The sequence below is a fragment of the Eriocheir sinensis genome, chromosome 36 (genome assembly GCF_024679095.1).
Source record: "Eriocheir sinensis breed Jianghai 21 chromosome 36, ASM2467909v1, whole genome shotgun sequence".
Taxonomy (NCBI): Eukaryota; Metazoa; Arthropoda; class Malacostraca; order Decapoda; family Varunidae; genus Eriocheir; species Eriocheir sinensis.
In genome coordinates, this window is record NC_066544.1 from 6,906,236 (window position 1) to 6,928,607 (window position 22,372).

A 22,372-nucleotide genomic window follows, 5' to 3' on the forward strand; every position below is an offset into this window, starting at 1 on the left:
GTGTGTGTGTGTGTGTGTGTGTGTGTTTTCAGCCGTGATCTCGCTCCTTCGGGAGGGTATTGGCACCAGCGGTGAGTTCCTCGCTTGTCCAGACGGTAAAATTCTAGTGTTTGCCCATAGTCCCCTCTCACCCCCAAAACAAGCTTGGGGACCTGTGGAAATGCGGGGTTTCAGATAGGGGACACGAAATCCGTCGCAATGGCGGTTTTTTTTTTTGTGGGGGGGGGGGGGCAAAAATTCCCTAGATCTAGGGAAATTTCCAACGTTTAGGGATTTTTTTCTGGGGTGAGTATGGGCAAACACTTGAATAATACCGTCCAGACCATGGTGGATTACAGAGGCAAGGAATCCAGAGATGTAGAAGGCTCTGAAGAAATCCAACCACCGTTGCAAAGATGTTCCCGCACACAGCAAGAAAACACAACTCGGCTGGCCGGGGTGGCGGCGCCCAGACCCAGGCCACGCACCACCACAACAAGGCTGAGGCTGACGGCCGTGCTGCTGCCCCGCCGCCCCATGAGCCGCCCCGCCGTGCCTGTCCCTGCTGCTGCCATGTGTGTGCTGCCCCCGTGCCCTGACCCGCCGGCCCCGTGAGAACCCGTGGCCTCCCCTCGACCAGCGCCGCCAAGGTGTGTGTGTGTCGCCAGCTGCCGGGGACACGTCAGCCAGGTGCAGCAGGTGTGTGGCGGCTGTGAGTGTGTGTGTGTTAGTGTGCGTGCGTGCGTGGCGGTGCACTGACCCGCGGCGGGTGGCGTGAAGCCTTCGCGGGGCGGCACACACGGACACTTGTCGGGGCTCCCACCTCCCATCGGCGTGCCAGGCTGGACACAAGTAATAATTGGTGGAGGTGGATTGGTGTCGGCCATCCACAGCAGCAAACCAGAGTGACTGCAACAGTTAATAAGGGCTGAACAGGCTGCAACAACTATATATGGAAGAAGTTTATTAATCTTGTTGGTAATTCTTTACAAGAAGTCCGCCTCCCCCTCTGCCACTCCATCCCCCCCTACCCCCCAACATAAACCTAGGGACCTGTGGGGAACCGGGGTTTTGGGGGGAAGGCAAAATCACTGAATAATGGGCTTCCAAAATTTCCCTAGAAAAATCACTAAATTAAGGAAAATTTCCTAGTCTTGAAAGTAAGGAAAGTCCCTAACCTTATAACCTAACAGCTAACAGCGGGGCTTCACTCCTCTGCTAACCAAGGACCCCCCCACATGTATGATGCGCCAGAAAATAGTTTTTTTTTTTTTTTTTTTTTTTTTTTTTTTGGTGGGGTAGCATATTTAAACTACTCTAACGGAACTTTTCATAACCTAACCTCTCGACCCCCACATGTATGATGCACCTGTAAAACTAAAAAAGTACAACAGTATGTGAGACATTGGAGGGTTATTATTCTTGTTGGGGCAATATTGGAGGCGTGTGCTTGTCACAGCTTGATGCGCCCACGAGGCAGCAATTAATCGCATCGCATGTGACACGCCTGTGTCACATGCGATGCTCGATGTTCGAATATGGTGGATTAAAAGACAATATGTTTAGGAAATTTTCCTGAAAGTTTCAGGACTAGGGATTTTTTCTGATTTTAGGGAAATTTTGGTGGCACATATTTCAGTCAATTTGCCTTCTCACACCCCAAACCCAGATTCCCCATAGGTTCCCAGGCTCTCAATACAACGCTCTCTAGGCTGTTGAGTGTTAAGTGTACAGCGCATCCCATGTGACACGCCCGTGTCACTGTGGTATTGAAGGGCCTCAATTTTAGGTTATTTGATGGTGCAATGTGCCTCCTGAGGGATACCAATAAAGAGGCTAAATAGTCAGCTAACACTTACCGAGAGGTGTAGTAGAATAATACTTTGAGGAGAGTAAAAAAGAGTTGAGTGTCAATGTATCTGTCCTGCCATCATGATGCCGCGAGGAAGACTGCCAAACTGCTCCGTGGCGGGTGGGAGCGATAGACCTCGCGTAGTAATACATCAGGAATGTAATCGTTTAAAATCATAAAATACAAATACTTGAGCCATTATTTACTTTAATATAGAGAAGTAAATAACATAGAACTCGTAAAGACTGTTTTATGTCCGGATATTATGTCTGGGATATTACTGGCTTAGGAACTAGTTTGTATGGTGCACTGCAAGGCAGCTATGAGGCTCAGTCTGTCTATAGAGCCCCGAGTGAATCCATAACAATTGACTTAGAAAATCGAAGCCACCCAACGCAGCACATCACATTCTCGGAGCTATTACAGCCATATCATACTCATCCCCCAAAAGATTTTTAGATATATGGCAAGGCCACAGTGTGTCCTACATAATATGCCAGTTTGTTATTGCACGTGACACGGACATATTAGTAAGAATAACCATCTTGGTAGACACTCGTCACACTGCAGAGCTTGACATTTTTCTGTTGTATCTTGTCATACTTTTTATCTTTATAACCATTTTCCCTGAAAGTGGCCAAATGGGAGGAAGACTCCGCACTGGGAAAAGTTAGGGCTGATTAGATTAATACAAGGTAATGTTAGGTTTGGTTTAGGAGTTTATTTCTGATTAATACTTGATACGCCTCACAGTGCTCTGTTTTCAATATGACGCTCGAGGTGATTAATACTTGATACGCCTCACAATGCTCCGTTTTCAATACGACACTCGAAGTGAGGCTCAACTCTGGCGGCAGCAGAGTCCACCTTCCTCATGGTCTTGTGAGGGCTAAAGTGCTTATTTTTCCTTGTATCTGTATACTGCAAGGGCAAACTTTTATTTCTGGCGAATTTATGTTTTTGCTATTGTTTTGCAGGAATTCGGGGCACCAGTGATTTCCACAGGGAATATTAGCAGATTAATTAAGACCTAGAAATAAGCTTTGTTCGCCATTGTGAGATGAATGAAGTTATAGATATTTATTAACAAATCACAGTGACTCCCCATTAGGAAAAGTTAGGGCTGGTTAGATTAATACAGGGTAATGTTAGGTTTGGTTTAGGAGTTTATTTCTGATTAATACTTAATATCCTCATTAGCCAGGTGACAGTAAGGAAGTCAGAGCATTTGTTTCAGTTGCATGCCTTTATTGACACTTGTCCCTTTAATGCTGGGGATACAAAACTATGCAGGGCAGGGATGTCCACTCCCACTGTATATATGAATGAAAACTTTGAGCATATTGGATAATTTTGAATAACTGCTTGGGTTCATTTTAACCCCTTCAACATGAGGACGCGTATACTGCATCCTTGTGTGCCATGTACCATATCCGAGGACGCGCATACTGCGTCCTGGCTCGTTTTAGCCAATATACGAGTTATTTTATTTCTATATTTATGCTTACATCTCAAAATTATCGATTAATTTATGTTTCTTTATGTGCACCATTTAATTCTGCATGTTTTCATATATAACACATGATTGTGTTAAGTTTATGGCTGAAAACTTGTTATATTCAATAGTGACAGTTGAAATTTGGCACACGCGGTGATCTCGGATACAGCGCGGGGCGCTGTTTTGGCCTGGCCATAGTGAAGGGGTTAAGACAGTGTAACAGACCCTTATCAGGACATTTAATCTTGCTAATCAGAGTTAATCACCCCTAGAAATCCTTTAAGTTATTTGGCTTTGATAAAGGAAGACGCTAAAGGTAATTTCTGTGCAGGTAATCATGAGTCACAGTACTGTAATGATAAAGCCTCTTCTAAATGCATAAACTGTGCAAATTCCATATAATTTCTTGAGCCATCTACTCACTTTGCTGGCAGCTGCAAGTCCAAGCAATTATAGGGATGGTGGCAACAAGTTGCACTTCAATGTAGCTACACATTAAAATTTTACACAAAAATGTACAGGCTCACAATTAACCTACACAGCATCTTGTTTTTAACCCTTAAGAAAGAAAACTTATTCTTTCTTGCTTGTAACAATAGGCAAAAAAAATTACAATTATGTTCAGCAGTTTATCCATCATACAGTCAACTCTCACATTTACAGACTTTGATATGATGAATTTCAGCTTCAACAAACTTTTTGGCCCAGTCCAGTATGTGAGGAGATTTACCGAACAAGTTTGTGGTGCAGTGGTTAGCATTCCTACTATGAATCTGCTGGCTGGGTTCAAATCCCAGCCTTGGCAGTCAGCATTCAGCTCACCCAGGAGTTCATCCTTCCTTTCGGGATGGTCAGTTAATGGGTGCTTTAGGAAACCTTAGGGAGATAAACTGTGGTAGCTTGGATGTTATACTGGCCAAGTGTTGGGTTAAGGGTTCTCTCCCTTTACAGGCTGAAAGGCCCAATGGGACAGAGACAAGCAATGCCTCCACATCCAGCTATAACATAGGCCCCCAACTTTACCTTTATATACTATATAGCGCACCTCCGTGATGCAGTGGTTAGCGCTCCCAGGCCTGGGTCCAAATCCTGGCCTGGGCAGACAGCGTTCTGCCCACCCAGCCGTTCATCCTTCCTTTCAGGGATGGTTGATAAATGTGTACCAGCGGAAACCAGGGGAAGGTAAACTGTGGTAACCCAGATGTTGCACTGGCTCTGTCATGTTATGGGGTTCACTCCCACCACAGGTTCAGAGTGTCAGTTGGACAGAGATAAGCATCACTGCCATGTGCAGCTATAGTATATGCTCCCAACTTTGCCTTCATTGCGTATGCCCCAACTTTTCTTTATTTCTCATTACTTGCATAACCTTTTTCACCTTCAGGTACTCATCCAGAGAAATCAGCCAGCCCGCTCGTGAGTCATGTTTTCCCTCTTTTATGGCCTCTACAAGTACCTGTTCAAGAAGGATGAGTTCTTTGTCCTCATCCTTGGCCTGGACAATGCCGGCAAGACAGTGAGTGTCATGTGCTACTAAGTGGATGTGCCAAAGCCTAAGGAGTAGTTGCCTGTGTGATGTATTTGTGCTCATTGGTCTCACAGGACAGGGTTGCCAGGGTTGCAGTTTCCTCACCTGATTGTGCTGTTTTGAAAGGGGTTTGCAGGAAGTATTTGGATGTTGTTGGTTGCTTGCTTTGTATGTATGAGTTTTCTTTATTTATACAGGTGATTTTTTTTATAGTATCTTAGGTTCAAGTGGTGTTGGGTTATTTTTTGCTTAAAAATCTGCAGATAACTTCATCAGTAATTTGGCAACCCTCTTTTTTTATATATATATGTGTTTGTGTGTGTTTTTATCCATGGATTTTTGTCTTTGCATGCCAATAGCCCTTGCCAACATTGTAATGTATTTCTATCACACTTAGAATTAAAAAAACAGCTTTTTAGTTAACTGAGTAACTACTTTATGATGAAAAAAAACATCAGTTCATGTTTTCCATTTGTTTAGTATGTTTCATCTTCACCTGCACACCTTGCTCATGGTGGGAAGTAATGTTAAGTGATAATATTTGGTGCATATGTTAAGTGGTGGTAATTGTTTGCAGACATACCTTGAGGCCGCCAAGACCAAGTTCACCCGCGGCTACAAGGGCCTCAACCCCAGCAAGATAACCACCACCGTCGGGCAGAATGTTGGCGGGATCTCCTACTCAGGGATCAAGTTGAGCTTCTGGGACCTTGGGGGCCAGGAGGAGCTGCAGCCCCTGTGGGAGAAGGTGAGGGACCCACAAGAAAAGAGGGAGAGAGGAAGGAAATTATTTTATATTAGTATGAGTGAATTATGGTTTTCATAAACTTCAGTTCACTACAGAAGAAAAATCAAACACTAAGTTTCATTTAAAAGTAAAATAACTGTATTATTCCTTGTAGAACATTTTTAAATGGGACTCCTGCAAGTAAACATGTATGTGCAGGCTATATCTAGAAACTGTTTTTTTTGTCATTGAACGTGTAATTTGGATTGTGCCAAGCAAATAAGTATCACTCAAATTATACCAAAATACTACTTGGAGCAAATATTATTTTGGGGTTCTTCCCCACAACTCCCCCTAAAATACAGCCAACTGTGTATATGTGAGTCATTCACCATGATTGGATCATGTGCTGGATTCAAATTCATCCTTCTTGAAAGAGCTTAGAGCTGCTTTGTTGTAGAACTTTAGGTATATACAGCTGGAACCTCGTGTCACACCCACCTATGCCAAGGAGGCAAGACACTACCTTCACCTAATACCTAGTACCCATCCACTGCTGGGTGGACAGGGAGCACAGGTGAAAGGAGATTGCACATCCATTTTCACTCCTGGGAACCAAACCCAGGACTTCTCTGTTATGAGCTGAGCTAACTACTTAAATATGGAGCCCTGCATGTGTGTATGTGTGGAAAGTAGCTGTCTCATATTTGTTTTTGTGACAAGCCCTTCCTCCTGTCTCTCCCCACCCCAGTACTATGCTGAGTGTCACGCCATTATCTACATGGTGGACTCGGCAGACCGGGAGAGGATGGAGGAGTCCAAGGAAGCCTTTGGTAAGTTGGTAAGCTGATGACTCCTTAGCATCTCTTGATGCTTCACTTTAGCTGTGCTCTCAATTGTAAAGAAAGTGTCTAGTAAGTCTTTTCAAGATTTGAGTTTAAATAAAATACAAGGCATATCCAGTGAATGAAGGTTGATGTACATTTTTGTTAATTATGTTCTGAGAAAATCCAGAGCTATAAATTGTTTGAATAATGTTTCTAGTTCATTTTTCATTTCATTTTTCACTGTTGTTGATAATACAGCTTTGCACAGTCATTAGAAACAAACTTCTCTAGGGGTGTTATGCCTCTTTTTATCCAGCAAATGTTTTACACCCATTTCCTATCATGGATGACATAAAGAGCAGCAGCAGCAACAACAACATAGATTTTGTTCTGTTACAGACCGAATGATATCCAGTGAGAACCTGATTGGTGTTCCCTTGCTGGTGCTGGCCAACAAACAGGACATTCCAGAGTGCATGGGGGTGCGGGAGGTCAAGCCAATCTTCAACCAGTCGGCGGACCTCATTGGCCGCAGGGACTGTATGGTGATGCCTGTCTCGGCCTTAACAGGGTGAGTCTTTCCTTATGCACTTTTTCTTTTTCTTTTTTTGTAATGTACATCATCTTTTGTTTATTAGATTTTCTTTGCTTAGAAGTATCATAGCAATGGGGTCTTCATCATGCTGGGACTGCTGCTGACAGAAAAGCTCAGTATGTACAAGAAAAAGTTTTCATCATGCACATTGGCTGCAATTCCATGGCACCTTGAATATTTGGGCTTACTCCTCATGAAGAGGTAATCAAGTCATGCTTCACCTGCTTGTGGTGACTTCACAGACATCTCATAAAAAATAATTTTGTCTCCCTTGTAAATAGCACAATTTAAGCTATATTTCCAGACCCCAGGAGTGACTTATAGGGATGGCACTGTCTGGGTATAGGCCCCAGGGAGTTTCTTTTTCTTTACCGTTCTTTTTTTTTCTGTGTACTCTTCATGATGAGGCAGCCAGGCATATTTGCATTTGTAGTTAGGCAGAGGGGAAAGCCAAGTCACTTGGCTGCTGTTCTTGAAGGACACTCTTCCACGTCAATTGTCTTGACGTGGATGACGAGGACCTGAGGGTCTTAGCCAAAAGAAACCTAGTTTCAAATGCTATTGTACACACAGTGGAGCCAGGTCTAGTGAATACAAGGTCACCATAATTGATAATAATCAGACCTTAACCAAGCTAAAGGAGACCCCTCATGAGCAAAGTGTCTGTGGCCTTTGCTAAGGTGGCCAGTGAGATCGCTAAAGTGAAGGACAGACTGAACAACTCAGAAAATGGAGCAGACCTAATTGAGGCTTTAAGACTAGACTAGAAGCTATGTTTTTAGAATTTAGTCTTTAAGACCAGACCCCTGACTGCAACAAAGGTGGTTAAAAGAACGGGATGTGTGGATTGGAATTATGTCACTAATTTGCTGTAATGTTTCCCCTCTCCTTTTGCCTCCTCAGGGCTGGGGTGGATGAAGGGATTGACTGGCTGGTGGAGTGCATCAAGAGGAACAGCGACGTGCGGCCGCCCCCCAACCACGATGACACCTGATGCTTCCACCTTATCCTTCACTCTCACTCTGGAACACAGACCTCTGCTCCTCACCTACACACCAGGCATAGCTACTCTACCCTTCATCAGTACTACACCCACGTCAGACAGCCGCTCCTTCCAGGCAGGTGCAGACGATAAATGACTCAGGAAACGGTCGAGGTAATCATGATGGGGCAAGCAAAAGGAAGTACAGTGATAGGCAGTGACTATAGTGTTGGTATGAAGAGTTGTGGTGAGTGGTATATATGGCCACTCAGCTGTATAGTGTTGGCTTCAAGTGGTGGTGGACTAGAGTTGTGTTAGTGGCAGGTGTTTACTACTCTGCTAGTGGCTGCGTGGGGGTCTTACTCCACCGGTAATGTGGATTTTTTTAACACGATCCTTCACGTACAAATCTGTGCTGGAAAAAAGAAAATATGCTACTCCTATCATGACCCTAATGGCAAGTTTTCTATGTGTGTGTGTGTGTGATTATGTGTATGTGTGTGTGTGTGTTCACATGCATATTTTCATGTATGCTTGTTAAGGTGACATGGTAGTATTTCCCAGCAGTTACTATTTATTGGTCTGTTTATCGGGGTGGTTTCTCGAGTCACCCTGTTGTTGTGTTGCCTCAGTGTCAGCGTACACACACATGAAGCAGCATCTAGGTTATTTTTGTAGAAATCGTGAGGTTCTTTGTTAACCTATTCACTGATGCTGTGAGCTGAGAGGGATTCTACAAGAAGGACTTTTTTATCGTAAGAACAGAACTTTCAGTAGAATTAGTTTTTTGTATCATTTCTTTGTCACTGGTTCATCTCATTAAGTGATTAATTTGTTTTATGCATAATTGAAACTGTTAATGACAGACTCAGTTTTGTCTACACTGATGATATTGTCTTCTTGTATGTCGTTGTAGGTGGACCAGTGCTACTGACTCATCCTCTCCCTCATCATGTTCATGGTAACCAATTATCATCATGAAAAAGTTAAGAGTAGAATTTTGTCATGGAAGTGTGAAAGCTGTTTTTGTATGGACAATAAGGACAACTGAATTAGATTAATGTAAGTGATGGAATTTTCCTTTAGCTGCTTGAAAGATTTTGAGAATTTAACAGCTCTTCAGTATTTTGTTAAATACTTAGAGCATTTGGAAGTATAGAAATGGTTAAAGATACAGACACAATAATGTATTTTTTGTCACACATGAAATGATTTGTACATAAAGCATATAAAGCAAGTAATGAATCTTTTTATAAGTAACTTTTGTAATCATATTGAGCTTCTTTTACTTGGGCAAAGTGCATTGATACTGCTAGTCTGATGTTTCGTACATATTTGAGTTTAGTTATAATGTAGTAATTTATAAGGGCAAGATGGTAATAGTCAGCAGTTCTGAGTGTACACAGTCATGGCAGGGAGCAGGTGGCGGCTTGCTTCTTGCTGTGCACCTATCTTGCTGCTTCCCAAGAGTTGAGACAGTTTAATACTGCAGGAATGAGCATCAAAACAAGCTTCATTTTGATTAGTTTTATCAAGTTTTGTGTTTGAGGACCAAGTCTACTTCTGAACTCCAGCAGGTGTGAGGTGGCCCTGAGGGTGGCCGTCACCACCTTGGGGCACCAGTGGCTCCAAGTAGGCTCCAGGTACTGCTTTAGAGGCCTGCAGGTGGTGGTGCTGCCCTGCACCTGCTGTGACCCCATGCTAGGACCAAGACTAGGAAGGCAATCTCAGTAAAGAAAAGCCTAGATATTATATAATTTGTTGTTTTGAAACCTTGCATCTTTTCCTTTAGTGACAAGTTGTAGTGTGTGTGTGTGTGTGTGTGTGTCAGTAGGTGTGTGCAGACATGTACTAACTACTTCCAAAACTACAAGAACAAGTCCAGCCACTATGGGTGAGGACTATCACTACCATTTTTACTTTACTCAACTAAGCCACAGTATCACCTACTGTTCCCCAGGTGTGAGAAATCCTTTCTTCTGCTATTTGTTAAGTATCAGTGAAAGTGTGACCAGAAGCACCATAGAGAATCAGTGCTGTGTGGTATTTGTGATCTTTAGTTATCTAGTTTTACATGTCAGGCTTCTCTGCATTTAGTTAGCACGGGGCATCCCTTAGACTCCTCCAGCCCAACACCTGCTGGAGGGAGGTGCTGAAGGCATCTGGTTATCAGAATAAATCTTTTCTGTACATATAAAATGATAATGGCTTGGTTTTGTTTCATGATGCAATTATATCCAATAGCATTCTGTAATCAGTTACTTGCAACATTATAATGCCAAGTTGTGCAGTACATGTTATTATTAGTAATAATTATTGTGGTGATGCCACCTTTAAACATATGGTGTTGCATTCATAACAATAAAGATTTTGAGTTTGATTTGTGGAATCCACATCAAAGTTTGTCAGGATCACAATCAGGGAACAGCAGCAGTAACTTAACCAACTTGGCATCAGGAAGGAGTTGGCACACATCTCACTACACTCACAAGCATGGTGAGGCCACAGTACGCCCCTACAGCACTGTCGGTGGAGGATTGGTATAAAAATCTCATCCTCTGCTGAATTCATTCATGAAAAGATTCCAGTTTTGGAATTAACTCGTGTGTCTACAATACAAAGTTCAGCATGAATAAATAGGAGTAATGGTGTGAGCAAGTGGCTGTTTTGAATGTGTGTGTGTGTGTTTGTTACATAATCATATTTCTTCTCTGATTATACCTTTTTTTAGTTTCACCCTCAACCCCAACATGCTTAATATATTGTTATTATCATAATCATTATCAATAATATCATATTATTATTATTATTATTATTATTATTATTATTATAAGTTTTAATTTATATAATAAATAATGATATTAACCGTAAGAGGTTTAATTTTAAACACCAAGTTTTATTATGGTGGCTATCATTTTCTTTCCTTAACATCTACTGTGATAAACTGAATCTCACAAGGAATATTACTTGATGGAGCTCTTCTATTTCTTAAATCCAACATTCCATGCACCATTTTCCAGTGGACATTAATATTGAATTTCGTGTAGGGTTAAGCTTTATTAGATTATTAAGACTATTCTGAAAATATTTACAGCTCAGAGGTACAGGAGAAGCAATGCATAGGTAGATCATACAGGAAAACAACCAGGCAGATACACAGCAGTTAAGATGATAACTATTTGATGATCACAATTATCTATCTTATTTTTAGGAAAGCCAGTATCAGGGCGATGATGGTGTTGCATCTAAACTGTTGTACAGCTGGATGTGAAAAGTAAGGTAGAGTTATGGAAGTCTTCAATATTTATTTTGTTTTGATTGTGTATTTTTGAGCTAAAGAATTTCAGCAGTCAGCCTTACAGTAAGGAAGTGTGTAGGGTATCAGGACACCTCTCCTCCCAAAATTGACCTCTCTTTTGGCCACTCCTCTTAACTTTTCATAGTAGTGATTTGCTGGCTTTTTTTTCTTTCTTTTTTTTTCTTGCCCTTGAGCAGTTTCTTTTACTGTAAAAAAAAAAAAAGAAACTTTGGGGACATGCTGAAGAGGGTTGTGAGGAGGGTCTGCCCCACCCAAACAGTGCTTTGCCTAAGATAGGTCTTGGCAAAATTGACAAGTGATTCTCCATTCCTCAACACTGTCCAAAGTATGCTGAGCTAATCTCAAATTTCTAATGGCTCTGGGCAGCTGTTTTAGGGCTTGGTAGACTTGGCCTAACCTATACTTGTCCAACTTTTCCTTCATTTTATGGACATTGCCCACTTTAAGAATGTCTTTGCCAAGTCCATTCCATGTACCCACACTCCTGTATGAAAAACTGAACTTCTTTAGGTCTCTCAAACAAGTCCCCTTTCTCAAATTTTTACTGTGTCCTCTTAGTTGCCTCCTCCCTTCCAGCTCGATTACATAATTTCTGTCCAACACTTCCATTCCACTTGTGTGTATGTGTGTGTGTGTATTTACCTATTTGTAGTCTACCGGGCCCGAGCTAAGCTCTAATAGTCCCGTCTCCATATCTACATTTATCCAGCCTTGTGTGTGTGTGTGTGTGTGTGTGATGGTGGCTACCGTCTTGTGTTAATATGTTGTTGGGTTAAAATCAAAGGTTTATACAGCCTCAGATTATGAGAAAATCAGCATTCTGATGTGCAGTAAATTAAGAATCATTACTTTTTATGGATTCACCACAAACAAAACCTGTGAGGAACACAATTATAAAATAAGTAATGAGTGTACATTTAATGTAAGAGAGAGACTGCTGAGTAGCGACACATCAAAAAACACTGCTGACGAGGGACACAAAAAACACTGCTGCTCAGACACTCCACTCCCAGGCACAGCGTTCATCTTCCAGGTGGTCCTGATCACCGCCGCCTTGAGTTCATGGGGATGAATTCTATGCCGGTGGTGAGTCCCATCTTTTTGAGGATAACCAGCATGATGACCGTGCCCAGTAGGAGGCCCAACACCAGCATGCCCACCGCCATGCCCGCCATGGCACCTGAGGAGCAGCGAGCAGCAGGTGAGATTATAGTAGTGAAGTGGCATCTTACTCTCATTATACTTTTATCATGTCTTTGTGATGATCTACAGCAGCAGTAAGTAATGAGTGATTTAGTTTTGAATAATAGAAGAAAAAACAGAACCCTGATTCACTGCAGAACTAAGTAAAAACAATTCATGCCTATTTAATAACAGAAAAAGTGTGAGCATTAGGTTTGATTCGGCGCTCCTACTTCTTTGGGAATGTCTCTAGACTGGAACTCCTGGTGAGTTTTAGTGAAGAGTTGAGAAATGACACTTTTGGGGAATTCGAGGATTATTTTATATTTTAGATATATAAAATAATAAGTAGAATGGTAATACCATCAAAACAAAGACAAAAATAAACTGATGATCCGTTGGAAAGGCACAACTCGTCCTCGTCCAGGCGGCAGCACAAATCAAACACCACTCAGTTGAAAGTTGTCTGACTGTGGGCGTAGCAGCGCAGGAGGCCGTGGCTCGTGAAGGTGCAGACACATTTGGATGGTTTGACAACGATATTCACATTCTGGATTGTATTTACTATTTAGCAGATCCGAGTGGTCTATTTTAATGACGCAGGCATTAATCTCGGGGTAAAACATGTTTGTTTTTCCACGCGGAGATAGTTATTATCACCGGGAAGCCGTTACGAAAATCCTTGAATGAATGAAGCGGTAACTTACTCTTTCCCAGTAACAGGTTGCTATCCTTACCGGCGATAGTTTATTATCCTTAGTGGCGAAATGTTACTTTATTTGCGGCGATGGGCCACTGCTCGTCAGGCTAGGGCGGTGCTCGGTTTTGAAAAAAAGTTTCCGAACGATCTGCGTTGCACTTTGTCATTCGATCTATCGCTGCAGGCCTCCACGGCAATTTTTACGACTAATTCGATCAAGCGCTCGCTTTATTTTCTTCGGTGATAGCAAAACTCTCCATGTGGAAAAACACATACTTTACCAAGAAACGAACAGCATGTGTGTGAACTAGACCGCTCAGATCTACCGAGGGTAACTAACTGCTGGTCGTTTCGCCCAAATGTCATTTCGCCTTTACTATGGAGTCTTCGCCCGCAGGTCAGCTCGCCCACAGGGGAGACATTTCGCCCACACTCCATCACCTTCGTCGTTCTTCAGGTATAACGTAAAGCAAACAACCTACACAGTCAGGATAAGCACCTAATAACGAGAGAGGCAGTTTAATAGTTCCGAAATTAGAAAAAATACCTGTAGGGGCGAGAGGTTTTCATAGCAAATGTTGAAAGCTTGTGCTCACCTACCTACTTGAGTGTTGATACGTGACCATTTTAATTATACGAGTCAGTTTATGCATTCCAATTTTTTAATGAGTTGATTTTATTCTTTATATTTTATAAGTTTTGCTATTTATACGACATGATACTTTGTGTATTAGATTTTCAATAACGCATTTTAAAAGTATGACATGTTTTATAAGTATCACTTGGGCGAACTGGTTCCTCTGGGTGAGTAAACTCTAAAGAGCTTGTGGGCGACATGATCGGTAACCCTGCTAAATGATTCCCCTGATTATATAATTGTGTTTGTGTGTGTGTGTGTGTGTGTGTGTGTGTGTGTGTGTGTGTGTGTGTGTGTGTGTGAAGCTGTTTATTTTTTGCTTAAGTGTTGGTCTATCAAATTATTTCAGGTACGGTAAAAATGGACACAAACTGCTAGCTAAAATGCTTTTGGTTGTCTTGGCCAGTACATTGTTTATTTTTTCTTTGCGCGTGTGCGTATGTATGTGCGTACCATTCGAGTACTTCCTGACATTTTACACTCCTAAGGTCTAAAGTGAGACGATGTATTTGTGTGTAAATTGGAGAACCACCAAATGCTCTACTCGAGGCCTAAGTGTTGTGGGGGGGTGGAGGGTTTAACAGTGCTCACCTGGCGTGTATATTTTCTCATCACTACTTCGAAACCCCTTCTGCATCGCGGCCAAAATCGCAAAGTCCACTGAGCCCCCATCTTCCCCATCACCCCCACTCGAGTACCAAGTGGGGGATGGGTTAGGCTGGGTGGCAGTTCGGGGGTCGTCAGAGTTGGGGCGGGGGGGCAGGGGCTGGCGAGGTTCACGTCTCGAGTAGCAGCCGTCCTCGAACATCTCCCTGAGGCTGTCGTTGTAGGGCTTCATCCACACAAGGTTCTGCAGGGGTGTGTGTGGGGGGAGGGGGGTAGGAGCAGAGTTATTGTTCGTTAATCATTTAAACCATCAGGGACGGAGTAGAGTTAGTGTTTGTGAGAACTGCAAAGGTGGTGGTGGTTTGCTTCTATTAGTCCATCGTTAAATTTAGCTGTGGTTATCATCTTTGTCATTAACATTAAGCCCCATATCACAGAAGCCATAATTATCACTTAAAATTAAAAAAAAAAATCGAAGCATTTCCGTGGGTGTCTATAACATTCTTCCGACTTAACGCCCAAGGAGGTAAAATTATCGTTATTCATTAACTTGAGCTCCAAGTCTTTTAAGCCATTACTATCACTTATCAGAATATAAGGGAAACACCACAGAAAATTCAAGCATTCCATGGGTGTCTTTAACATTTTTTGCGCGCGTCATGGCCATGGAGGAATAACTGATCTCACCCCATTACTGTCGAGGATGACAATGGAGAAGTAGTCCATCTGGTCCTCGAGCGTCTGCACCACCTGGTCGAGGGGCTTCCCTACGTACGGCGGGAACTCCATGTCCACCTGCGGCTGGTCCACCAACGTGAACTCACAGTAGAGACGATCATCGGACTCCAAGTACTCGATCTTGCGGAGGAAGAGGAAGGAAGAGGCGTTAGGAAGGATGTAAAGGAGGAAGAGAAGGAGTGACGGGGTTGTGGACTAGACGGAGATAAGGGTTGATTATATAGAGGTGAAGGAGGAGACGTTAGTTGGGGCGTAAAGGAGGAAGAGAGCGAGAAGAAGGGGAGATGGGGATTTGGAATAGGAGATGAGGGATGGAGACAGAGGTGAAGGAGGGAGACATTAGGAGGGGTTACGGAAATGCAAAGGAGGAAGAGGAGGATAATAAGGGTGATAGGGATATGGAATAGGAAGTGGAGATGAGAAATGCGAAGTAAAGGAAGAGGAGGAGAAGGGATGGCGGGGATGGGAGATGGGAGAAGATGAGGAATGAGGAAGACGTAAGGAGGCGGCGGCATTAAAGAATCTCTCGTGTGGTAGTGCCATTTCAAAGGCTTTATATAACATAGCTGGGGATGTGGTTATCCCAGTTTTTATGTACACCGTGGATAAAGTCCAAATCATTGGTTAAAAACGAGCGCTTATTTCTGGTATCGAAGTTATATTGGTATCATCTTGAAATTTGAAAAGTTTGTCTAATAACTTTCTCAAGGGTGCTTGCCGCTGATGTCAAGCTATAAGACTGTATTTTAAGGACACACAACATAGTTTGGATCACATGGTCTGTGTAGACTCAACACTTATTTTTAAGTGTGTAAATTTACCATGCCCAAGGAATGTAGGTGCAGCATAGTGATTTATCCTCCTTACCTCCAGGTGTTGTACCCTGATGGGGGAGAGCGGGAGGTAGTCGACGAGGCTGTTGTGCACCGAGTGCGTAAACTTTTGGGGGTCGTCGTCGTAGTAGTGCCTGTACTGGCCCGGGAAGGCCATCTGGAACCTCCTGATGTGGTCGTGGCCGGTGAAGCAGGGCGTGATGTCGTACACGGTCATCAGGGGCACCTCCTCCTGGAACCTGTGGAAGTGTGTGTGTGTGTGTGTGTGTGTGTGTGTGTGTGTGTGTGTGTGTTTAGGGGGGGGTTGAGGCTGGTGAAGGGCGTGACATAACATATATATATATATATATATATATATATATATATATATATATATATATATATATATATATATATATATATATATATATATATATATATATATATATATATATATATATATATATATATATATATATATATATATATATCAGGGTTGTTTGATTTAAATCAAGTTGATTTAAATTAAGATTTAAATCAAATTATTTTTTTAAATCAAGATTTATATTATTTGTTTTTTTTAATGTCATTGATTTAAATCTCGATCTTATTGCTGAGCAACAACATAGAATGGAGATTAGATTTAGAATAAGGAGAATTATTTAATGGGTAACCAAAAGAAATATATGAAAAGAACCTACATTTTTCTGTTTTATTTCATGATGACTAACATTTGTTATTTCCCAATCCACTGAAAAAGTAGTTTGCAAGGAAACACATATCATACATGCTATATAGAGGATGCAACAGTCAAATCACGCGAAAAAGAATTGCTTTGTGCCGAATATGGAGACTGGGTAACGAGTATTTTTTCCCATAAAGCAATAAAAAGCTAGTAGCTAGGGCATAGAAAAATTCAATAAATTAATAACTTCGTAATGAAGTGTTTTACCACGTGCTACTGCCACTCAGTGAGCGATGATGCCGAATTTTTTACATATAGGCCTCGGCCCGAGGGAATCTTAAGATGGCGGCTGCGGGCTTCATGATTCTAACCAGGCTAATACAGAGAAAGCCAATCCAGTTGTAATAGAGATCAGTGGTTGGAGGACATGCTGGAACGTCGACTTGCTATAGATGTGTCGGTGGAAGCTTCGAGTTGCTATTGTGTGATTGTGTGGATGTTTATTGCAGTTGTTGTTGTTGTTGTTGTGGTCACTATACACAGCAGAAGAAAAAGTTAGTTCAAATTAGGATGTGATGTATATAATTAATTCTCTCTCTCTCTCTCTCTCTCTCTCTCTCTCTCTCTCTCTCTCTCTCTCTCTCTCTCTCTCATGAAATTAAATATTTTATCGTTCCTTTCCTTTCCGTTGTCTTCTTGCTCTTCTCTTTACGCCCCCCTTTTTCCCCCGGTTTTCTTTCCTAAACACTCCTCCTCCTCCTCCTCCTCCTTTATATTAATCTAGTTTTCCTATTTTTCCTCCCTTAATTCTCATTCACTCAAGTACCACTAATTTTCCTTTTCCTCATATACGCTTCTCCTCCTCCTCCTCCTCCTCCTCCTCCTCCTGCTCGGGACCCACTTGAAGATGTTTTGCTGCAGGTTCACAATCAGTTCCTCGGGTAGCTCGCCCACGGATATGTCTTGGAACACTTTGATGAGCACAGGGACGGGCAGGTGCTGATCCGCCTCCCCCGCATCCTCCGTCCACCCGTCCTGTTTGGGGGAGGTGACAGACGGATAGACAAATAGAGTGGTGGATTGACAGTGAGTAGGAAAGAGACTAACAAATAGATGGTACGGCACGACAAACAAGGAAGATGATGTGTGTGTGATAGACGGATAGACAGGTAGGGAGATAGACAGACGAGGAGAAGGAAAGACAGGCAAGCAAATAGATTCGTCAAAAAAATGAGATAAAAACAAAACAAAACATGCAAATACAGTCTGACAAACGGAAAGATGGACAGGCAAGATGATGCGTGTGATAGACAGATAGATATGTAGTGAGGGGATAGATAGGGAGAAGGAAAGACTGACAAGCAAACATTCTTCGACGCATATGGAAAACAGGCAATGAAATAGACAGTCAGATATGCAAAAATACAGACAAGGGAAGAGACAGTCAGATATGCAGAAAGACAGACAAGGGAAGAGACAGTCAGATATGCAGAAAGACAGACAAGGGAAGAGACAGTCAGATATGCAGAAAGACAGACAAGGGAAGAGACAGTCAGATATGTAGAAAGACAGACAAGGGAAGAGACAGTCAGATATGCAGAAAGACAGACAAGGGAAGAGACAGTCAGATATGCAGAAAGACAGACAAGGGAAGAGACAGTCAGATATGCAGAAAGACAGGCAAGGGAAGAGACAGTCAGATATGCAGAAAGACAGGCAAGGGAAGAGACAGTCAGATATGCAAAAAGACAGACAAGGGAAGAGACAGTCAGATATGTAGAAAGACAGGCAAGGGAAGAGACAGTCAGATATGCAGAAAGACAGACAAGGGAAGAGACAGTCAGATATGTAGAAAGACAGACAAGGGAAGAGACAGTCAGATATGCAGAAAGACAGACAAGGGAAGAGACAGTCAGATATGTAGAAAGACAGACAAGGGAAGAGACAGTCAGATATGCAGAAAGACAGACAAGGGAAGAGACAGTCAGATATGCAGAAAGACAGACAAGGGAAGAGACAGTCAGATATGCAGAAAGACAGGCAAGGGAAGAGACAGTCAGATATGCAGAAAGACAGGCAAGGGAAGAGACAGTCAGATATGCAGAAAGACAGACAAGGGAAGAGACAGTCAGATATGCAGAAAGACAGACAAGGGAAGAGACAGTCAGATATGTAGAAAGACAGGCAAGGGAAGAGACAGTCAGATATGCAGAAAGACAGGCAAGGGAAGAGACAGTCAGATATGCAAAAAGACAGACAAGGGAAGAGACAGTCAGATATGCAGAAAGACAGACAAGGGAAGAGACAGTCAGATATGTAGAAAGACAGACAAGGGAAGAGACAGTCAGATATGCAGAAAGACAGGCAAGGGAAGAGACAGTCAGATATGCAGAAAGACAGACAAGGGAAGAGACAGTCAGATATGCAGAAAGACAGGCAAGGGAAGAGACAGTCAGATATGCAAAAAGACAGACAAGGGAAGAGACAGTCAGATATGCAAAAAGACAGACAAGGGAAGAGACAGTCAGATATGTAGAAAGACAGACAAGGGAAGAGACAGCCAGGTATGCAGAAAGACAGGCAAGGGAAGAGACAGTCAGATATGTAGAAAGACAGGCAAAGGAAGAGACAGTCAGATATGCAGAAAGACAGAGAAGGGAAGAGACAGTCAGATATGCAGAAAGACAGAGAAGGGAAGAGACAGTCAGATATGCAGAAAGACAGACAAAGGAAGAGACAGTCAGATACGTAGAAAGACAGACAAGGGAAAAGACAGTCAGATATGTAGAAAGACAGAGAAGGGAAGAGACAGTCAGATATGCAGAAAGACAGACAAGGGAAGAGACAGTCAGATATGCAGAAAGACAGACAAGGGAAGAGACAGTCAGATATGCAGAAAGACACAAGGGAAGAGACAGCCAGATATGTAGAAAGACAGACAAGGGAAGAGACAGTCATATGCAGAAAGACAGGCAAGGGAAGAGACAGCCAGATATGTAGAAAGACAGACAAGGGAAGAGACAGTCAAATATGCAGAAAGACAGGCAAGGGAAGAGACAATCAGATATGCAGAAAGACACAAGGGAAGAGACAGTCAGATATGTAGAAAGACAGGCAAGGGAAGAGACAGTCAGATATGCAGAAAGACAGACAAGGGAAGAGACAGACAATGTGCAGAAAGACAGGCAAGGGAAGAGACAGTCAGATATGTAGAAAGACAGACAAGGGAAGAGACAGTCAGATATGCAGAAAGACAGACAAGGGAAGAGACAGTCAGATATGCAGAAAGACAGACAAGGGAAGAGACAGTCAATGTGCAGAAAGACAGACAAGGGAAGAGACAGTCAGATATGTAGAAAGACAGACAAGGGAAGAGACAGTCAGATATGCAGAAAGACAGACAAGGGAAGAGACAGTCAGTGTGCAGAAAGACAGGCAAACAGAGATAGTCAATGTGCAGAAAGACAGACAAACAGAGAGACTCGTATGCAGAAAGACAGGTAAACAAAGAGACAGTCAGACATGCAAATAGACAGGTGACCAGACAGACAGACAGGTAGACGAAAATACAAGCTAAACAAAAGACGATCACCCAAGAAGAAAAATAGAATCTAACACTATTTCCACATCAGATCATGAACGTATATCAAGAATTTTTCAGACATATGTAATTATCGCATGACTTTTCAAACGGCGTAATAGTCTTCAATCGACAGTAATGTGGCTGATTTGTCTCTATTGGGCCGTTTTTCAAGGCGTGGCGAATTAGCATTGTTGGTTTTCCTATATCACTTTTTACGACGGAGTTTGTAATATCGTCACCCTCATAAAATAATCGCCTAAGTCATTGTTCAGTGATTTCCAGGTTTTTGTTTACATCGATTTTTCAACATGTGACGCCGATTTTTGTATACTTGCCTTCGTCATTCAGGGTTTGAGTGTCCTAAAACAGGCCTTTTCATTTCTGCCTAAATCTTAAGACAAATGAGATAATGACATTTCTTTTCTGATTTCCTGTAAAGTAGAAAATAATGACTTAGGCGCTTTGTTTACGAAGGTGACGATATGTTGACTTAAATCTATAAATATCAACACTTTTAGCTAACTCTACCCCAAAACTAGAATTAAAAGGCCAAACTAACCACAAAACGATAAATACTAAGATAATGTTTAAAAAAATTGGCTTATAACACGTCGCTCAACTTCGCTATTTCAACATCTGATTTGTCTCTATTGGCCCGTTTTTCAAGGTGTGGTGAATTATCATTGTTGGTTTTCCTATATCACTTTTTACGACGGAGTTTGTAATATGTTGACTTAAATCTAAAAATCCCAACACTTTTAACTAACTCTACCCCAAAACTAGAATTAAAAGGCCAAACTAACCACAAAACGATCAATTCTAAAATAACGTTTAAAAAATATGCCTTAAAACACATCGCGCAACTTCGCTATATCAAGTTCGTCATCGTCAGGACCGAGATCGAAGTCTGCCTTAACTGGTGTACCTGTAGGATGTAGACTTCGTAGAGATAGGCGTTGTGGATGGTGTTGTTCTCCTCCTCGAAGTCGAAGTGACCAACCCACACGTCGCAAGGCAATCCGCGGGCGTACTTCTGCAGGGGTGACGGAGGAGGAGGAAGGGGTTGGTTAGGTGCATATGGTGTTCGTCGGGTCTTATGTTTTGTTCTGCTCTAGTCTACGTATAAGGATGTCCCCCTGTATTCTCATGTTTTCTTTCATATTCCTTCATATCCTCTCTATTCGCTAATGTAGGAAGGGGTTGGTTAGGTGCATATGGTATTTGTCGGGTCTTGTGTTTTGTTCTGCTCTAGTCAACGTATAAGGATGTTCCCCCTGTATTCCCATGTTTTACCCTTGTATTCCGTCATATCCTCCTCTCTATTCGCTAATGTAGGAAGGGGTTGGTCACGTGTTTGATAATGGGTGGGTGTTATATTTTGCTCTGCTCTGCTCTGCTTATAAGGATGTTCCCCCGGTATTCTCTCATGTTTTTCCCTGTATTTTCACGTTCCTTTGTATTTTCTATTATGGGAAGGGGTTGGTCACGTGTATGGTATTCAGTGGGTGTTGTGCTTTGCTATGTTTTATGTATATGGATGTTCGTTCCCCTTCTATTATCTCATGTTTTCCCTTGTATTCTTATATTTTCCTCTGTATTCTCTATGTTTTGCCCTGAAGTCTATCAAATTTTCTCAAAGAAGTCCCCAAATCCATTATATTCCTCTCAACCCTCTTCAGCAACCCTAAGACATCTCAATCCCTTCTGCTTTCCGTTAATCCTCCTCCTCAGTCTCCTCGTCCCAGGTCTCTCGCTCACCGTGCCGTGGTAGACTAGGTTGGTTCCCTCCAGGCCGAAGAGCAGCAGCGGGTTCTTGATGCTGTGGTGGCCGTCTGGCGTCGTGATGGTGTCGAAGCCGCCCGTCAGCTCCAGCGTGGTGCAGTTACCCAGGCTCTTGTCCACCACGTACTCCACCCCTGATCTGAAGTCCTGTGGCGAGGTAGAGTTTGTTTGGTTCATCGATGCTGTGAATGGTGTTACTACTGCTACTGTTACTGGTGCTACTACTACTACTATTGTTCGTACTACTTCTGCTGGTGCTACTGATGCTACTGCTGTTGTCATCTGCATAGTTGTTGCTTAGATTTACACTTCACTTGTCTAGGAGGAGAAGGAAGGGGGA

General features: G+C 42.4%; 2 protein-coding genes across 4 annotated transcripts in view; one reads left to right on the forward strand and one right to left on the reverse strand.

The window, feature by feature from the left end:
- The first annotated feature begins 429 nt into the window (after window positions 1–429).
- Window positions 430–10,855, forward strand: LOC127007675 (ADP-ribosylation factor-related protein 1-like). Of its 3 annotated transcripts, none has more exons than XM_050878882.1 (6): window positions 430–678; window positions 4,714–4,845; window positions 5,435–5,605; window positions 6,336–6,417; window positions 6,811–6,982; window positions 7,910–10,855. In XM_050878882.1, the coding sequence occupies exons 2-6, from the start codon at window positions 4,753–4,755 to the stop codon at window positions 7,998–8,000; spliced, it is 609 nt and encodes a 202-aa protein (XP_050734839.1). In that variant the 5' UTR covers window positions 430–678; window positions 4,714–4,752; the 3' UTR covers window positions 8,001–10,855. The 3 variants fall into 3 exon arrangements, with proteins under 3 accessions (XP_050734839.1, XP_050734840.1, XP_050734841.1); XM_050878883.1 differs by having other exon boundaries at window positions 430–629; XM_050878884.1 differs by lacking the exon at window positions 430–678 and adding an exon at window positions 705–831.
- A 170-nt stretch (window positions 10,856–11,025) lies between these two features.
- LOC127007676 (uncharacterized) overlaps window positions 11,026–22,372 on the reverse strand; it is a 31,693-nt gene continuing 20,346 nt past the window's right edge. Inside the window, exons 8-14 of the mRNA XM_050878885.1 lie at window positions 22,009–22,179; window positions 21,176–21,283; window positions 17,569–17,702; window positions 16,038–16,242; window positions 15,120–15,290; window positions 14,418–14,676; window positions 11,026–12,487 (exon numbers count right to left, since the gene is read on the reverse strand). Of these exons, the coding sequence (XP_050734842.1) occupies window positions 12,351–12,487; window positions 14,418–14,676; window positions 15,120–15,290; window positions 16,038–16,242; window positions 17,569–17,702; window positions 21,176–21,283; window positions 22,009–22,179 (1,185 nt within the window). The 3' untranslated portion in view covers window positions 11,026–12,350. The remainder of the gene's footprint in view (window positions 12,488–14,417; window positions 14,677–15,119; window positions 15,291–16,037; window positions 16,243–17,568; window positions 17,703–21,175; window positions 21,284–22,008; window positions 22,180–22,372) is intronic.